Source organism: Microcaecilia unicolor, chromosome 9 (assembly GCF_901765095.1).
Source record: "Microcaecilia unicolor chromosome 9, aMicUni1.1, whole genome shotgun sequence".
NCBI lineage: Eukaryota > Metazoa > Chordata > Amphibia > Gymnophiona > Siphonopidae > Microcaecilia > Microcaecilia unicolor.
In genome coordinates, this window is record NC_044039.1 from 218,320,092 (window position 1) to 218,336,842 (window position 16,751).

The 16,751-nt window shown below is 45.4% G+C and overlaps 1 protein-coding gene across 1 annotated transcript in view; it reads left to right on the forward strand.

The window, feature by feature from the left end:
• The window catches only part of CEP128 (centrosomal protein 128), a 524,271-nt gene that overhangs the window by 198,961 nt on the left and 308,559 nt on the right, over nucleotides 1–16,751 (forward strand). The window contains exons 16-17 of the mRNA XM_030215382.1: nucleotides 169–345; nucleotides 7,713–7,772. Of these exons, the coding sequence (XP_030071242.1) occupies nucleotides 169–345; nucleotides 7,713–7,772 (237 nt within the window). The remainder of the gene's footprint in view (nucleotides 1–168; nucleotides 346–7,712; nucleotides 7,773–16,751) is intronic.

The following is a 16,751-nucleotide window of genomic DNA, read 5'->3' on the forward strand; positions in this document are numbered from 1 at the left end:
CTGTTATTCCTCTGTTCTTAAGTTTTCTTGCAAATGGCAGTTAATCGATTTGATTAAATGTTAAATGTATCTCCTGTGGCACAGTGAGGCTGCTGTGATTCTATGGCTGTAGGTACCTTTGAATGATGTAATGTTTAAGTTCCCTTCATTTTCCTTCTCTTGCCCCAGGATAGAATGATGAGCACTGGGAAAGATGAAGTGCGGACGTTGGAAGAGGCCAGACAGGAGCTCAGGGATCAACTGCGCAGCCTGGAGACGGAGCAGGAATCCATTCTGAAAATGATTGGAAGTGAAATTGATGCCGCTTGCAAAGTCCTCTCCAGGGACTCAGTGGAGAAACTCCAAGTAATTATCATGTCTTGGCCTGTCTTAGATTTATTGTTAGCTTCCTAATGGGTGAATTTAATGGAGAAGTTATGCATGGCTGGCAGGTAGTTACATCCTCCATACAGCCAATGGCACAGAATGCCCTGTTTCATTTGGTGTCACTTTTATGGCAGATATCTTTATCAAGTCAGATGCCCAAATAGTACAGAAATGCATGTCAGGTATCGAACAACAGCAAAAGAAACAACGCAGAACTGACTTACACTTTTTTGAGCTACTAAATCCCTTCCCTTCCCTCCCCATCCAGTCCCCCCCCCCCCCACATTCAAAATAGAAAAGATCCTTTTCAGTTTCTCAACAGAATCAACACAATTTTTCTTCACCCAACGCGTAATTAAACAACCAACAGTAACCGAAACATCTAAAAACAAAAGGCTGAACTTTAGTCTAAAACTTGCTACTTTTTTTTTACTGAGTTGATCAATGTCAATCTAACAATTAACATACTTACCATAAGCATCACACACTATAATCTCACTAATACAGGTTTGAGTATTAAGTATCACATAACTTTATTTCTACACCTGTAATGAGTAATGTCATGTTACAAAGAGAAAGCCAATGAACATGAATTTGCAGACATCCAAGTGTGTTGAACCGTTCTTAAATGGCCTGGTAGAATCAGAAGAAACACATTCTAGAAAAGCCGTGGTATCAACCAAACCTCAGCAATAATGGGTATTCTTGAGCTATGAAACTGAAGAGAGCGCGCTACTTCAAGGAATGAGTCCCAGCTTAGCTGCACAGGTGCAATTATTGTTTCAATATTGTTTACACCTGGAAAGGACAAGCTCACAAGTAATCCGCAGAGAGCAGACATTCCATCCCAGGTTCAATGAAATATCTCCTCACATTCTTCCACTATTTGCAGAAAACAGAGCAGCTTGCATGAGCAAGATTCAGACAAAAAAATCCGGAATACTTTGTCCTTGATTAGTAAGTGGAAGTAGTGCTGCTTGTTATGGGCGGGGGCAATAGCTACAAGAATTTGGTGGAGGTTGTTATGAACTGGGTGGGGAAAAAAAAAAACTCAAGATGAGCGTGGAAATCCAGGAGGAAGGGTTGAGACTGAGCACAACCGCAGAGGGTTCGGGGCACAAAGGCAGCATCCTGAAAATGTGGAAGGAACGTTTAATCCTTGCTCCATTTTCTTTTTCTACTATTCCTGTTATGGGTTCGCAGAGGAGTGAAATCCTGCGTGGGGTTAACTATAGGGCTCATTTTGGAAAGAGAAGGACGCCCATCTTTCGACATAAATCGGAAGATGGATGTCCTTCTCCCAGGGTCGTCCAAATCGGTATAATCGACAGCCGATTTTGGACGTCCCCAACTGCACTCCGTCGCAGGGACGGCCAAAGTTCAAGGGGGGGGGCGTGCCGGAGGCGTAGCGAAGGCGGGACTTGAGCGTGCCTAACACTTGGATGTCCTTTGCCCATAATCGAAAGAAACAAGGACGTCCCTGACGAACACGTGGACGACTTTACCTGGTTGTGTTTTTCTTACGACCAAGGCACAAAAAGGTGCCCAAAATGACCAGATGACCACCGGAGACAATCGGGGATCACCTGCCCTTACTCCCCCAGTGGTCACTAACCCCCTCCCACCCTCAAAAACATCTTTCAAAATATTGATTGCCAGCCTCTCTGCCAGCCTCAGATGTCATACTCAGGTCCATCGCAGCAGTATTCAGGTACCTGGAACAGTTTTAGTGGGTGCGGTGAAGTTCAGGCAGGCGGACCCAGGCCCATACCCCCCTACCTGTTACGTTTGTGGAGGAAACAGCGAGTCCTCCAAAACTCACCAGAAACCCACTGTACCCCCCCTTCACCTGTAAGTGCTGTTGTAGTGGTGTACAGTTGTGGGTAGTGGGTTTTGGGGGGCTCAGCACACAAAGTAAGGGAGCTATGCACCTGGGAGCAATTTATGAAGTCCACTGCAGTGCCCCCTAAGGTGCCCGGTTGGTGTCCTGACATGTCAGGGGGACCAGTGCACTACAAATGCTGGCTCCTCTCTTGACCAAATAGCTTGCATTTGGTCATTTTTGACATGGATGTCTTGGTTTCGAAAATCGCCGAAAGTCAGAAATGACCAAGTCTAGGGACGACCAAATTTAAGGATTTGGATGTCCCTGATGGTATTTTGGAAATGAAAGATGGACGTCCATCTTGTTTCGAAAATACAGGTTTCCCCGCCCCTAGATCGGGATGTTTTGCGAGGACGTCCAAATCAAAGCATGGACGTCCCTTTCGAAAATGCCCCTCCACGTATTTATAAAACCTCCAGAGTTAAGGTACCTTCTAGATCTGGGACAGTAGAGCGTAAAGCCAATCAGAAATATCCCATATTGGAAGTAATACGGCTCAGTTACAAGCAAATGTTCAATTTTGATAAACTTTCAAAGCTCTACAAAGGGGTTTATTGATATCTTTAGTTACTTCATTCTACTGTAAAGCTCCATGATGCGACCGCACCTCGAATACTGTGTGCAATTCTGGTCACTGCATCTCAAAAAACATATAGTGGAATTATAAAGGGTACAGAGAAGGGTGATGAAAATAGTAAAGGGGATAGGACGACTTCCCCATGAGGATAGACTAAAGTGGCTAGAGCTCTTCAGCTTGGAGAAGAGACAGCTGAGGGGAGATATAATAGAGGTCTGTAAATTTCTGAGTGCAGTGGAATGGGTAGATGTAAATCACTTGTTTACTCTTTCCAAAAATACTAGGACTAGGGGGCATGCAATGAAGCTACTAAGTAGTCAATTTAAAACAAATTGGAGAAAATGTTTCTTTACGCAATGTGTAATTAAACTCTGAAATTCATTGCCAGAGAACGTGGTAAAAGCAGTTAGCATAGCAGGGTTAAAAAAAAGGTTTGGATAATTTACTAAAAGAAAAGCCCATAAGCCACTTGGGAAAATCCACTGCTTATTTCAAGGATAGGCAGCATAAAATCTGTTTTGAGATCTTGTCAGGTACTTGTGACTTGGATTGGTCACTGTTGGAAACAGGATACTGGGCTTGATGCACTTTCGGTCTGTCCCAGTATGGCAATGCTTATGTTAAGTGATGGAGGTCCCAGTCTATTTATAATGAGAAATTGCTTGTGGGGGGAAGGAAATGACGTCACTGAGGTGGATGGTCGCTTTGGTGTGAAACTCATTTGGCGCAGACAAATTAAATTCTATACTTTCCTTCATTCATAGTTTTTGAGTGTGCACTTGGAGAAAGTTGGAGAGCTATAAATTCACAGTCAGAAAGGCAGGAATGGGCACTCCAAAATCCACGAGTCCCAGGATGGGGCTGCAGTGGAATCTGTGACCGTGGGAGAGCTGATAGAGGAACTGAACAACGGTATGGGTCCTGACTCGGCGGCTGTGATACAAGGGGACCCGCTTACTGTCTTAGCTGAGCTTAAGACTGAAGTTCAATCAATACGAATGGATATCAAGAGCATGATCTGGCAGACCAGGGCAAACGGCAGGATGAAGTGTAAACTAAGCTTGAGGCCATGGCAGATGCTAGGCATCATCAATTGGAGACTGTAGAAAAAGGGGAACACGATCTCTGGGAAAAACTGGAAGACCTTAAGAACCACACCAGAAAATGTAATTTAAAGATACGGGACGTCCTGAGGAGGAGGTGACGTTTAAGGACTGCATGCAGGTGGCGCAAGAAATCTGCCAGGGCTTACTGTGGCAGGCACGAGGAGAAGGTAAGCACATTTCCCACTTGTTTATCAAAAGGGCGCATAGGCGCTGAGGCGCCAGGCAGAAAACAGGCTGCGAGACATTGTTATACTCCTAAACATCTATGTGACAAAGGAAGAGATATTTCAGCATGCGTGGAAGCTAAGTAATTAGCAGTGGAAAGCGGCCAGAGTGGAACTTTATCAAGCTCTGTCGCCTGTCACACTACAGTTGTGTAGGGGCTCACCCTATCGTTATAGATGGTTACTCTCCTTTGCTCTGGCCTTCACTGTTGGAGATGCCATCAAGAAAGCTGAGACTCCTGCTAAAGCATAGGCTGAAGTGTGAACTTTTTTTAAACCCCGCTAAGCTAACTTCTTTTACCACATTCTTTGACAACAAATTCCAGAGTTTAATTACACATTGAGTGAAGAAATATTTTCTCCGATTTGTTTTAAATGTACTACTTTGTAGTTTTATTGCACGCCCCCTAGTCCTAGTATTTTTGGAAAGAGTAAACAAGCGATTCACGTCTACCCATTCCACTCCACTCATTATTTTATAGATCTCTATCTTATCTCTCCTCAGCTGTCTTTTCTCCAGGCTGAAGAGACCTAGCCGCTTTAGCCATTCCTCATGGGGAAGTCATCCCATCCCCTTTATCATTTTTGTCTCCCTTCTCTGTACTTTTTCTGATTCCACTGTATCTTTTTTGAGATGCAGTGACTAGAATTGCATACAGTATTCGAGGTGCAATCACACCAAGGAGCGATACAAAGGCATTATAATATCCTCATTTTTGTTTTCCATTCCTTTCCTAATAATACCTAACATTCTGTTTGCTTTCTTAGCCACATTGGTCAGAGGGTTTCAACGTATCATCAATGACGACACCTAGATCCCTTACTTGGTCGGTGACTCCTAACGTGGAACCTTGCATGACGTAGCTATAGTTCGGGTTCCTCTTTCTCACAAGCATCATCCGTCATTTGGATGCCCAGTCTCTCAGTCTTGTATGGTCCTGTCGTGATGTTTCACAATCCTCTTGAGATTTAATAATTTTGAATAACTTTGTGTCATCAGCAAATGTAATTACCCCACTGGATACTCCCATCTCTGGATCATTTCTAAATATGTTTAAGTTTCTGAAAGGTAGTTCACCTGGGAAAAAAAGGCTGTTAACCCTCAGAAATCTGTTTGCAAACTGGTCCTCTGGCCATAGGTAATTGTCATTATCTCAGCAGTTTGTTCTCTAACAAAAGAAGCCTGAATTTAATGCAAGTACAAAGTGAAACAAAAACAAATCCCAAAATTAAATCTTCTGTTGACCTGGATCCATGATTACATTGCCATCGGTGTTAGTGATATGTCTATTAATTTCCAATCTGATTAGCTGCCATTTGGCTTAAGTATTTAATACTAGTATAAAAGGCTACTACTACTACTACTATTTAGCATTTCTATAGCGCTACAAGGCGTACGCAGCGCTGCACAAACATAGAAGAAAGACAGTCCCTGTTCAAAGAGCTTACAATCTAATAGACAAAAAATAAAGCAAATCAAATCAATTAATGTGAACGGGAAGGAAGAGAGGAGGGTAGGTGGAGGCGAGTGGTTACGAGTCAAAAGCAATGTTAAAGAGGTGGGCTTTCAGTCTAGATTTAAAGGTGGCCAAGGATGGGGCAAGACGTAGGGACTGAGGAAGTTTATTCCAGGCGTAGGGTGCAGCGAGACAGAAGGCGCGAAGTCTGGAGTTGGCAGTAGTGGAGAAGGGAACAGATAAGAAGGATTTATCCATGGAGCGGAGTGCACGGGAAGGGGTGTAGGGAAGGACGAGTGTGGAGAGATACTGGGGAGCAGCAGAGTGAGTACATTTATAGGTTAGTAGAAGAAGTTTGAACAGGATGCGAAAACGGATAGGGAGCCAGTGAAGGGTCTTGAGGAGAGGGGTAGTATGATTAAAAGCGACCCTGGCGGAAGACGAGACGGGCAGCAGAGTTTTGAACCGACTGGAGAGGGGAGAGGTGACTAAGTGGGAGGCCAGCAAGAAGCAGATTGCAGTAGTCTAAATGAGAGGTGACAAGGGTGTGGATGAGGGTTTTGGTAGAGTGCTCGGAAAGAAAGGGGCTGATTTCGGTAGGCAATGAAACGGGCGCTAGCAAGGTAATCCCCCCTCCCTCCCTTCCGAGTTCCAGACCCCCTCCCTCCGTCCCTCCCGAGTTCCAGACCCCCCTCCCCAGACCCCTCCCTCCCTTCCTTCCTTTCTTTCCTTCTGTCTGAGTTCCAGACCCCCCTCCCTCCCTCCCAGTTCAAGGCCCCCTCACGCCTCTCCCACCGAGTTCCAGACTCCCCCCTCCCTCCGATTTCAACACCCCCCTCCGCATTACTGACTCCTGGACCCCCGTGCCGCGACCCTCTCGACACCCCCCTTCCCGCAGAAAACCCTCCCCGCCGGCGTCGTGTACCTGTGCTGAAGACAGCCAAAGTTCTCTTCTCGTCTGCGCCAGCGATGCTTGTTGAATGATCATCTGTTGAAGTTTCTGTGCTTGCGTCTGATGTCAGACGCACGCACAGAAACTTGAACAGATGATCATTCATCAAACAACGCCCTGGCACAGCCGAGAAGAGAACTTTGGTTGTTGTTAACACAGGAACGCAACAGCGGCGGGATAGGGTTTTCGGCGGAAAGGGGGGTCAAGAGGTTCGCAGCAGGGGCGTCCAGGGGTCAGTTACGCGGAGGGGGGATGTTCGAAATCGGAGGGAGGGGAGAGTCTGGAACTCGGTGGGAGGGGCGTGAGGGGGCCTTGAACGGGATGGGAGGGAGGGAGTGACGTGTGTGTGGGGGGGCGGGGGTGTTGATGTTCTTCGGGTGGGGGGGTGCTTTGGTGATGCGCCGGGGGGGGGGGGGGTTCTGTGTTGCTCAGAAGTGGCAGGGAGCGGCGCTCTGACAGCTGATTCCCAGGCAGGGGGAGGAGTAGGGAAACACGCTCCGCGTGTTTCCCTACTCCTCCCCTTGCCTGGGAATCAGCTGTCAGTGACGTTACTGGCGTCAGTGTGTTCTTAGCTGCCTAGCAGACCACCTCCGAGGGATCCACGGTCCCAGGCAGGTTAGAACGCTGGAGGTGAGAATTATTATATAGGATATAAGCCAACATGAATATTTTGTAATGGGCTCCTTAGCTAGCTTGTGTATTTTTCTTTGATAAATATTGTGCTGGAGAATCAATCAGACCGGTGGGATTGGAGAATGAAATCTTTCATATACTGTACGTACAGAACAGGAACAGCACAGGCAGGAGCAGTGTAACCTTCAACCCTCCACAAACACAATCTAACAGCAGAACAGCTAAAGCACAGGCAACAACAGTGCAACCTCTCCCCCCCCCCCCCCCCCCCACACCAATACCTACAATATGCTCACTCTCACAGACAGAATGAGTACAGCACAAGAGACATCGGTACAGACTTTTTGAACTCAGGGCCCCATGAAACATGCTTCCTCTGGCTTTGAAGGGACCACGTCTGCAAAGACATTGCTTTTCATGTTTGTTCACTCTGTCCTGTTTTCTGTGGCTTCCTGTGGGATTGGAAATTGTGGTGACCTCCATAACTGATTGCATTATATTTATATTTTCAGGCAATATCACTTACGCCTGAGTTGCAAAATGATCCTCATCGTTGGATGGCAGAGACAAAGGTGAGTACTGATCCAGTGGAGCAGGTGGTAAATGAAGTTGTTATGCTGAAATTATAGTCAACTGTGTATTTTGGTGGATTGAATATTTTATTTATTTGGATTTTGCTCACACTTTTTTCAGTAGTAGCTCAAGGCAAGTTACATTCAGGTACTCTGGATATTTCTCTGTCCCAGGAGGGCTCACAATCTAAGTTTGTACCTGAGGCAATGGGGGTTTAAGTGACTTGCCCAAGATCACAAGGAGCAGCAGTGGGATTTGCACTGGCCATCTCTGGATTACAAGACCGGTGCTGTAACCACTAGGCCACTCCTCCACTAGCAACATTACATGTAAAATCTCAAATATTTATTTAGATTTTGCTGACACCTTTTTCAGTAGTAGCTGAAGGTGAGTTACATTCAGGTACACTGGGTATTTCCCTGCCCCTGGAGGGCTCACAGTCAAAGTTTGTACCTGAGGCAACAGAGGGTTAAGTGACTTGCATAAGATCTCAAGGAGCAGCAATGGGTTTTGAAGCGGGCATCTTTTGATATCAAGACCGGTGCTCTAACCACTAGGCCACTCCTCCGCTACATATGTGCTTATGGTAAGTAGGACAAAAAGTTAACTACCCTGTTCTGACAAACGGGATGTACCGTTGTTGACTTTATTGCAGTATGAACCTTAGTGTCTGCAGTATTTAGCATCTTCCATGGTTGGTGAGTTAAGTGAAGAAGATGCTGCCATTTTAATTCCCAGTGATGTGCCCTGTCATGATTAAATCTTAAGTAATGCCACACTGGGAAAAGACCAAGGGTCCATCGAGCCCAGCATCCTGTCCACGACAGTGGCCAATTCAGGCCAAGGGCACCTGGCGAGCTTCCCAAACGTACAAACATTCTATACATGTTATTCCTGGAATTGTGAATTTATCCCAAGTCCATTTAGTAGTGGTTTATGGACTTGTTCTTTAGGAAACCGTCTAACCTCTTTTTAAACTCTGTTAAGCTAATCGCCTTCACCACGTCCTCCGGCAACGAATTCCAGAGTTTAATTACGCGTTGGGTGAAGAAAACTTTTCTCCGATTTGTTTTAAATTTACTACACTGTAGTTTCATCGCATGCCCCCTAGTCCTACTATTTTTGGAAAGCGTGAATAGACACTTCACACCCACCTGTTCCACTCCACTCATTATTTTATATACCTCTATCATGTCTCCCCCTCAGCCATCTCTTCTCCAAGCTGAAAAGCCCTAGCCTCCTTAGTCTTTCTTCATAGGGAAGTCGTCCCATCCCCGCTATTATTTTAGTCGCCCTTCGCTGCACCTTTTCCAATTCTACTATATCTTTCTTGAGATGAGGCGACCGGAATTGACCACAATACTCAAGGTGCGGTCTCACCATGGAGCGATACAACGGCATTATAACATCCTCACACGTGTTTTCCATACCTTTCCTAATAATACCCAACATTCTATTTGCTTTCCTAGCCGCAGCAGCACACTGAGCAGAAGGTTTCAGTGTATTATCGACGACGACACCCAGATCCTAACGTGGAACCTTGCATGACGTAGCTATAATTCAGGTTCTTTTTTCCCACATGCATCACCTTGCACTTGCTCACATTAAACGTCATCTGCCATTTAGCCGCCCAGTCTCCCAGTCTCGTAAGGTCCTTCTGTAATTTTTCACAGTCCTGTCGCGAGTTAACGATTTTGAATAACTGTGTGTCATCAGGAAATTTAATTACCTCGCTAGTTACTCCCATCTCTAAATCATTTATAAATATATTAAAAAGCAGCGGTCCTAGCACAGACCCCTGAGGAACCCCACTAACTACCCTTCTCCATTGTGAATACTGCCCATTTAACCCTACTCTCTGTTTCCTATCCTTCAACCAGTTTTTAATCCACAATAGGACATTTCCTCCTATCTCATGACTCTCCAGTTTCTTCTCTAGCCTTTCATGAGGTACCTTGTCAAATACCTTTTGAAAATCCAGATACATGATATCAACCGGCTCCCCTTTGTCCACATGTTTGTTTACTCCTTCAAAGAATTGAAGTAAATTGGTCAGGCAAGATTTCCCCACACAAAAGCCGTGCTGACTTGGTCTCAGTAATCCATGTCCTTGGATGTGCTCTGTAATTTTGGTTTTGATAATAGCCTCTACCATTTTCCCCAGCACTGACATCAGACTCACCGGTCTATAATTTCCCGGATCTCCCCTGGAACCTTTTTAAAAAATTGGCGTTACATTGGCCACCCTCCAATCTTCCGGTACCACGCTCGATTTTAAGGATAAGTTGCATATCACTAGCAGTAGCTCCGCAAGCTCGTTTTTCAGTTCTATCAGTACTCTAGGATGAATACCATCCGGTCCAGGAGATTTGCTACTTTTCAGTTTGCTGAGCTGCCCCATTACGTCCTCCAGGTTTACCGTGAAGTCAGTAAGTTTCTCCGACCCGTCCGCTTGAAATACCATTTCCGACACCAGTATCCCACCCAAATCTTCCTCGGTGAAGACCAAAGCAAAGAATTCATTCAATCTCTCCGCTACGTCTTTATCTTCCTTGATCGCCCCTTTTACCCCTCGGTCATCCAGCGGGCCAACCGATTCTTTTGCCGGCTTCCTGCTTTTAATATACCGAAAAATTTTTGCTATGTTTTTTTGCCTCTAATGCTATCTTTTTTTCGTAATCCTTCTTGGCCTTCTTTATCTGCGCCTTGCATTTGCTTTGACACCCCTTATGCTGCTTCTTGTTATTTTCAGACGGTTCCTTCTTCCATTTTCTGAAGGCGTTTCTTTTAGCCCTAATAGCTTCCTTCACCTCACTTTTCAACCAGGCCGGCTGTCTTTTGGAGCTCCGTCTTTCTTTTCTAATTCGCGGAATATGTATGGTCTGGGCCTCCAGGATGGTATTTTTGAACAGCGTCCACGCCTGTTGTACAGTTTTTACTCTCTCAGTTGCCCCCCTAAGTTTTTTTTTTTTTTACCGTTCTTCTCATTTTATCATAGTCTCCTTTTTTAAAGTTAAACGCTAACGTATTTGACTTCCTGTGTATAGTTACTTCAAGGTTGATATCAAAACTGTCATATTATGATCACTGTTATCAAGCGGCCCCAGTACCATAATGTCCCTCACCAGATCATGCGCTCCACTAAGGACCAAGTCTAGAATTTTTCCTTCTCTCGTCGGCTCCTGCACCATCTGCTCCATAAAGCTGTACCTCTCTAGCGTGTCCCGATGTTACATTTACCCAGTCTATATTTGGATAATTGAAGTCACCCATTATTATCAAATTGCCCATTTTGTTTGCTTCTCTGATTTCTTTTATCATTTCTGCGTCTACCTGCTCATCCTGGCGAGGCGGACGGTAGTACACTCCTATTTATTTTTTATTTTTTTGTTACATTTGTACCCCGCGCTTTCCCACTCATGGCAGGCTCAATGCGGCTTACATGGGGCAATGGAGGGTTAAGTGACTTGACCAGAGTCACAAGGAGCTGCCTGTGCCTGAAGTGGGAATCAAACTCAGTTCCTCAGGACCAAAGTCCACCACCCTAACCACTAGGCCACTCCTCCACTGTTGTTACTATTTCAGATTCTACATGGAATGTTGCTATTCCACTAGCAACATTCCATGTAGAAGTCGGCCCTTGCAGATCACCAATGTGGCCGCGCAGGCTTCTGCTTCTGTGAGTCTGACGTCCTGCACATCAGACTCACAGAAACAGAAGCCTGCGCAGCCTTCTACATGGAATGTTGCTAGTGGAATAGCAACATTCCATGTAGAATCTCCAATAGCATCTATTTTATTTTTGTTACATTTGTACCCTGCGCTTTCCCACTCATGGCAGGCTCAATGCGGCTTACATGGGGCAATGGAGGGTTAAGTAACTTACCCAGAGTCACAAGGTGCTGCTTTGTCTTTTTGCCTTTTTTACATAGAATTTCAACCCACAATGATTCAAAGGTGTGATTTGTGTCCTGCTGAATTTGTAATCTATCTGAGTCAAGGCTCTCGTTAATATACAATGCTACCCCTCCACCAGTCCGGTCTACTCTATCATTACGATATACTTTGTACCCCGGTATGACAGTGTCCCACTGGTTATCCTCCTTCCACCAGGTCTCAGTAATGCCTATTATATCCAATTTTTCGTTTAGTGCAATATATTCCAACTCTCCCATCTTATTTCTTAGACTCCTAGCATTTGCATATAGACATTTCAGAGTATGTTTGTTGTTCCTATTTGCATGATGCTTAGTACCTGACACTATTGATTTGCCATCTTTTGTCTGATCTTTAGTTGTATTTAAGGGCACCTGGCCTACCACGGTCTGTTGTGCAACCTCACTATCCAGAATCCCTATCTTCCCTGTTTGTGAGGTAGCCTTGCAAGATACCTTATCCTGAACCATGTGCTTTTGAGTGACTGTCGGCCTTCTTCCCATTTCTAGTTTAAAATCTGCTCTATCTCCTTTTTAAATGCCGACGCCAGCAGCCTGGTCCCACCCTGGTTAAGGTGGAGCCCATCCTTTCGGAATAGGCTCCCCCTTCCCCAGAATGTTGCCCAGTTCCTAACAAATCTAAAACCCTCCTCCCTGCACCATCGTCTCATCCACGCATTGAGACTCTGGAGATCTGCCTGCCTCTTGGGCCCTGCACGTGGAACAGGTAGCATTTCAGAAAATGCTACCCTAGAGGATCTGGATTTGAGCTTTCTACCTAAGAGCCTAAATTTGGCTTCCAGAATCTCTCTCCCACATTTTCCTACGTCATTGGTACCCACATGTACCAAGACAGCCGACTCCTCCCCAGCACTATCTAAAATCCTATCTAGGTGACGGGTGAGGTCCGCCACCTTGCTTAGAGTTTTTCTTGAGGCGTTACATTTTCTTGAAAAGAGTGAACTCCTATACCTTTTGAGAGCTAAATCTGGCTTAGAAGAAATGTCTTACAGCACTAATGACTAAATGTTGCCTGGAGAAGGGCCACATACTGTCTTGGACTCAATCTGAAAATCTAGAACCAGTGGACAAATTTGTTGTCACATAGCTCATAAATGATATGTTCCTCGGTGAGAGCAGTTTTCAACGGAATGGAAGACTTGAGTCCTGAAGTTAAGCGGAAGACTAGTGTCTTCTGGTTGCTGTCCATTATGGCCCCAGAGCCAGTGGCGTACCAAGGTGGGGGCGGTCCGCCCCGGGTGCATGCCGCTGGGGGGGTACCGCACGCCTGTCGGCTCTTCGTTTTCATGCTCCCTCTGCCCCGGAACAGGTTACTTCCTGTTGTGGGGCAGAGGGAGCATGGAAACGAAGAGCCGACAGGCGCGCGGCACCCCCCCCCCCCAGCGGCGTGCATCCGGCGGGGGGGGTTCTTTTGCTGGGGGGTTATTTCACCGGGGGGGGCATGCTGTTCCGGGGGGGGGGGGGGCGCTGCACCCGTGCGGCGTGGCGCATCGGTGATCCGCCCCGGGTGTCAGCGCCCCTAGGAATGCCACTGCCCAGAGCTCAGACATCCGATTTGACTGTGGTCTGGTTCTGGTTCCTTTCTGTGGTCCTGAGTCCACTTCTTAGGGGCGGTGGGTTTGCTACCACAATAATACAACACACCAGTGTGGAGTGGCAAAAGGTATTTTATCTAGAACTAGGCTTACAGCACTTAGGGCAGAAAGGTAATACAGCACTGCTTCTGTGTGTCTCAGGGTCTACTACTACTACTATTTAGCATTTCTATAGCGCTACAAGGTGTACGCAGCGCTGCACAAACACAGAAGAAAGACAGTCCCTGCTGAAAGAGCTATGTAATAAAAGTGAGCCAAGTATAGGACAATCAAGCCATTGTGACATCACTGATGAGGTTGGCTCTTATTGGTGGCCTGAGGCATTATGACATCACAATATTAGCTCTGGTTACAAGAGACTACTACTACTACTATTTATCACTTCTATAGTGCTACAAGGCATACGCAGTGCTGCACAAACATAGAAGAAAGACAGTCCCTGCTCAAAGAGAGTCTGTCCTCCTGTCATGGCTGAGGAGGGGGATGTGAGTGGAAAGGCTGCAGATAGCTTAGGTTGATATATTAACATATTGTGAGAGAGGTTAATATTATTGTTTTCCATTTCTGAACTTTTCGTGGTGTACGTTGGTGTGGGATTAGGCAGCTCCAGGGGGGGAAAGACTTCTTGAAAAGATGTGTTTTCGGGTTTTCTCTGAATTGTAGGTCGTTTTCTGTGAGTTTCAGGTCTTTGGGTAGTGAGTTCCAAAGTTGTGTGCCTATAAACGAGAGGCTGGTGGCATGTGAAGGTTTGTATTTTGCAATTGGGGTAGTTAAGGGTTAGGTAGGTTCTTGCTGTTCTGGTCACGTTTCTTAATGGTAGATCGATAAGTTCCGTCATGTAATCTGGTGTGAGTCCGTAGATGATTCTGTGGACTATTGTGCCTATTTTGAATGTTATGCGAGCGTTAATAGGATGCCAATGTAGGCTTCTTAGGAGGGGTTTCGCACTTTCGAAGCATGTTTTTCCGAATGGAAAACAAAAATGAGGACATTATAATGCCTTTGTATCGCTCCATGGTGCGACCGCACCTCGAATATTGTGTTCAATTCTGGTCACCGCATCTCAGAAAAGATATAGTGGAATTAGAAAAGGTGCAGAGAAGGGCGATGAAAATGATAAAGGGGATGGGATGACTTCCCTATGAGGAAAGGCTAAAGCGGCTAGGGCTCTTCAGCTTGGAGAAAAGGCGGCTGAGGGGAGATAAGATAGAGGTCTATAAAATAATGAGTAGAGTTGAATGGGTAGATGTGAAGCGTCTGTTCACGCTTTCCAAAAATACTAGGACTAGGGGACATGCGATGAAGCTACAAAGTAGTAAATTTAAAACAAATCGGAGAAAAGTTTCTTCACTCAACGTGTAATTAAACTCTGGAATTAGTTGCCAGAGAATGTGGTAAAGGCAGTTAGCTTAACAGAGTTTAAAAAAAGGTTTGGCCGGCTTCCTAAAGGAAAAGTCCATAGATCATTATTAAATTGGACTTGAAGAAAATCCACTATTTCTGGGATAAGCAGCATAAAATGTTTTGCACTTTTTTGGGATCTTGCTGGGTATTTGTGACCTGGATCGGCCACTGTTGGAAACAGGATGCTGGGCTTGATGGACCTTTGGTCTGTCCCAGTATGGCAGTATTTATGTACTTATATGTACTTATCAATTTGCCCAGACAAAATTTAGCCAGTGAATGGGGGAAGGAAAGGAATTTTAAAACTCCCAAAGTTAGCAAGACAAATCTTTTTGTATATCAAACCCTAATTATTCAAGAGTACATTTCTGATGTTTTACATTATCCCTTGTTGAATCAACTGTAATCCAGTGCCAGCTCAGCCATTTACTGAGTCACTGTAGAAGAAAGCTCAGTCTGAATGTAGCATTCATATTATATACTTTAATTTCATGCTTTCTAATTAAAGAAAGCTGTGCTGTAAAAGAGCCAGAGCGCAGGTTCTGCATCTCAAAATCTAACCGTCATTAAAATAGTTTTTCTGATTTTTAATGTATTTTCATGCATTTTTTTTTTTACATCATTCTTTTCATTAACTGTTTTGACTGTATTTCTCTTGTCTAAATCTGTTGGGTGTTTTCTCCCTGATAGGAATTCACTCAAATTTGGTAGATTAGTCTTTTACTGAGGGACCCTTTTACAAAGGTGTGTTGAAAAATGGCCCGCGGTAGTGTAGGCGTGTGGTTTGGGCGCGCAGAATCATTTTTCAGCGTACCTGTAAAAAAAAATGCCTTTTAAAAATTTTTGCCGAAAATGGACATGCAGCAAAATGAAAATTGCTGCGTGGCCATTTTGGGTCTGGTACCTTACTACCAGCCGTTGACCTAGCGGTAAGGTCTCACTCGGTAACTGGGCAGTAATGGTCTACATGCATAGAATGACAATTAGCGCAATTACCACGTTAAATATAAAGAAATAAATATTTGCCGGCGCGTCTAGTGGACGCGCATCAAAAAATTAAATTGCCGCAAGGGCCACTTGGTAGCCGGGCAGTAACTGAAAACTGACGTGCATTGGTCACCCGTAGGTGCCTACGTGCCTTAGTAAGATTCCTACAGTCCAGAAAGAAAGCCCCTAAGTCCATGTGCCAGGAGAGAAGGGCCATCCCTGAATTTGGCATTACAAAAAAAAATAATTTTGAAGCGCCAGATATGATGGCGCGCTAGGGGTGGGTAGTACCACCGGGCTGCTGTGGTAGCCTGGCGGTACTTCTTGTTTAGCGAACAGTCAGCCTGCATTGGACTTACCGCTGCTTAGTAAAAGGGTTTTTCGGTGCCTTAAAATAGTGCTTTAGTAGGTGACTTGTTATACCAGGAGGGGCATAATCGAACGCGAACGCCCATCTCCATGGGCGTCTATGTCCGAGAACAGGTATGTGAAGGGGTGGGACAGACCCTATTTTAAAAAAAAAATGGCCGCCCATCTTTTTTTTTTTCAATAATACGGTTTGTGCCCGGCAAATGCATCAAATATGTGTGGATTTGAGCTGGGCGGTTTCGTTTTTCAGCGATAATGGAAATCAAAGGCGCCCAGCTCAAAAACGAACAAATCCAAGGCATTTGGTCGTGGGAGGGGCCAGGATTCATAGTGCACTGGTCCCCCTCACATGCCAGGACACCAACAAGGGCACCCTAGGGGGCATTTGTAACAAGTAAAAAAAAAAAAAAAAAAAGTAAAATACCTCCCAAGTCCATAGCTCCCTTCCCTTGGGTGCTGAGCCCCCCCAAATCCCCCCCAAAACCCACTGCCCACAACTCTACACCATTACCATAGTACCTATATGTGGGTACAGTGGGTTTTGGGGGCGGTTTGGAGGGCTCCCATTTACCACCACAAGTGTAAGGTAGGGGGGGATGGGCCTGGGTCCATCTGCCTGAAGTGCACTGCACCCACTAACAACTGCTCCAGGGACCTGCATACTGCT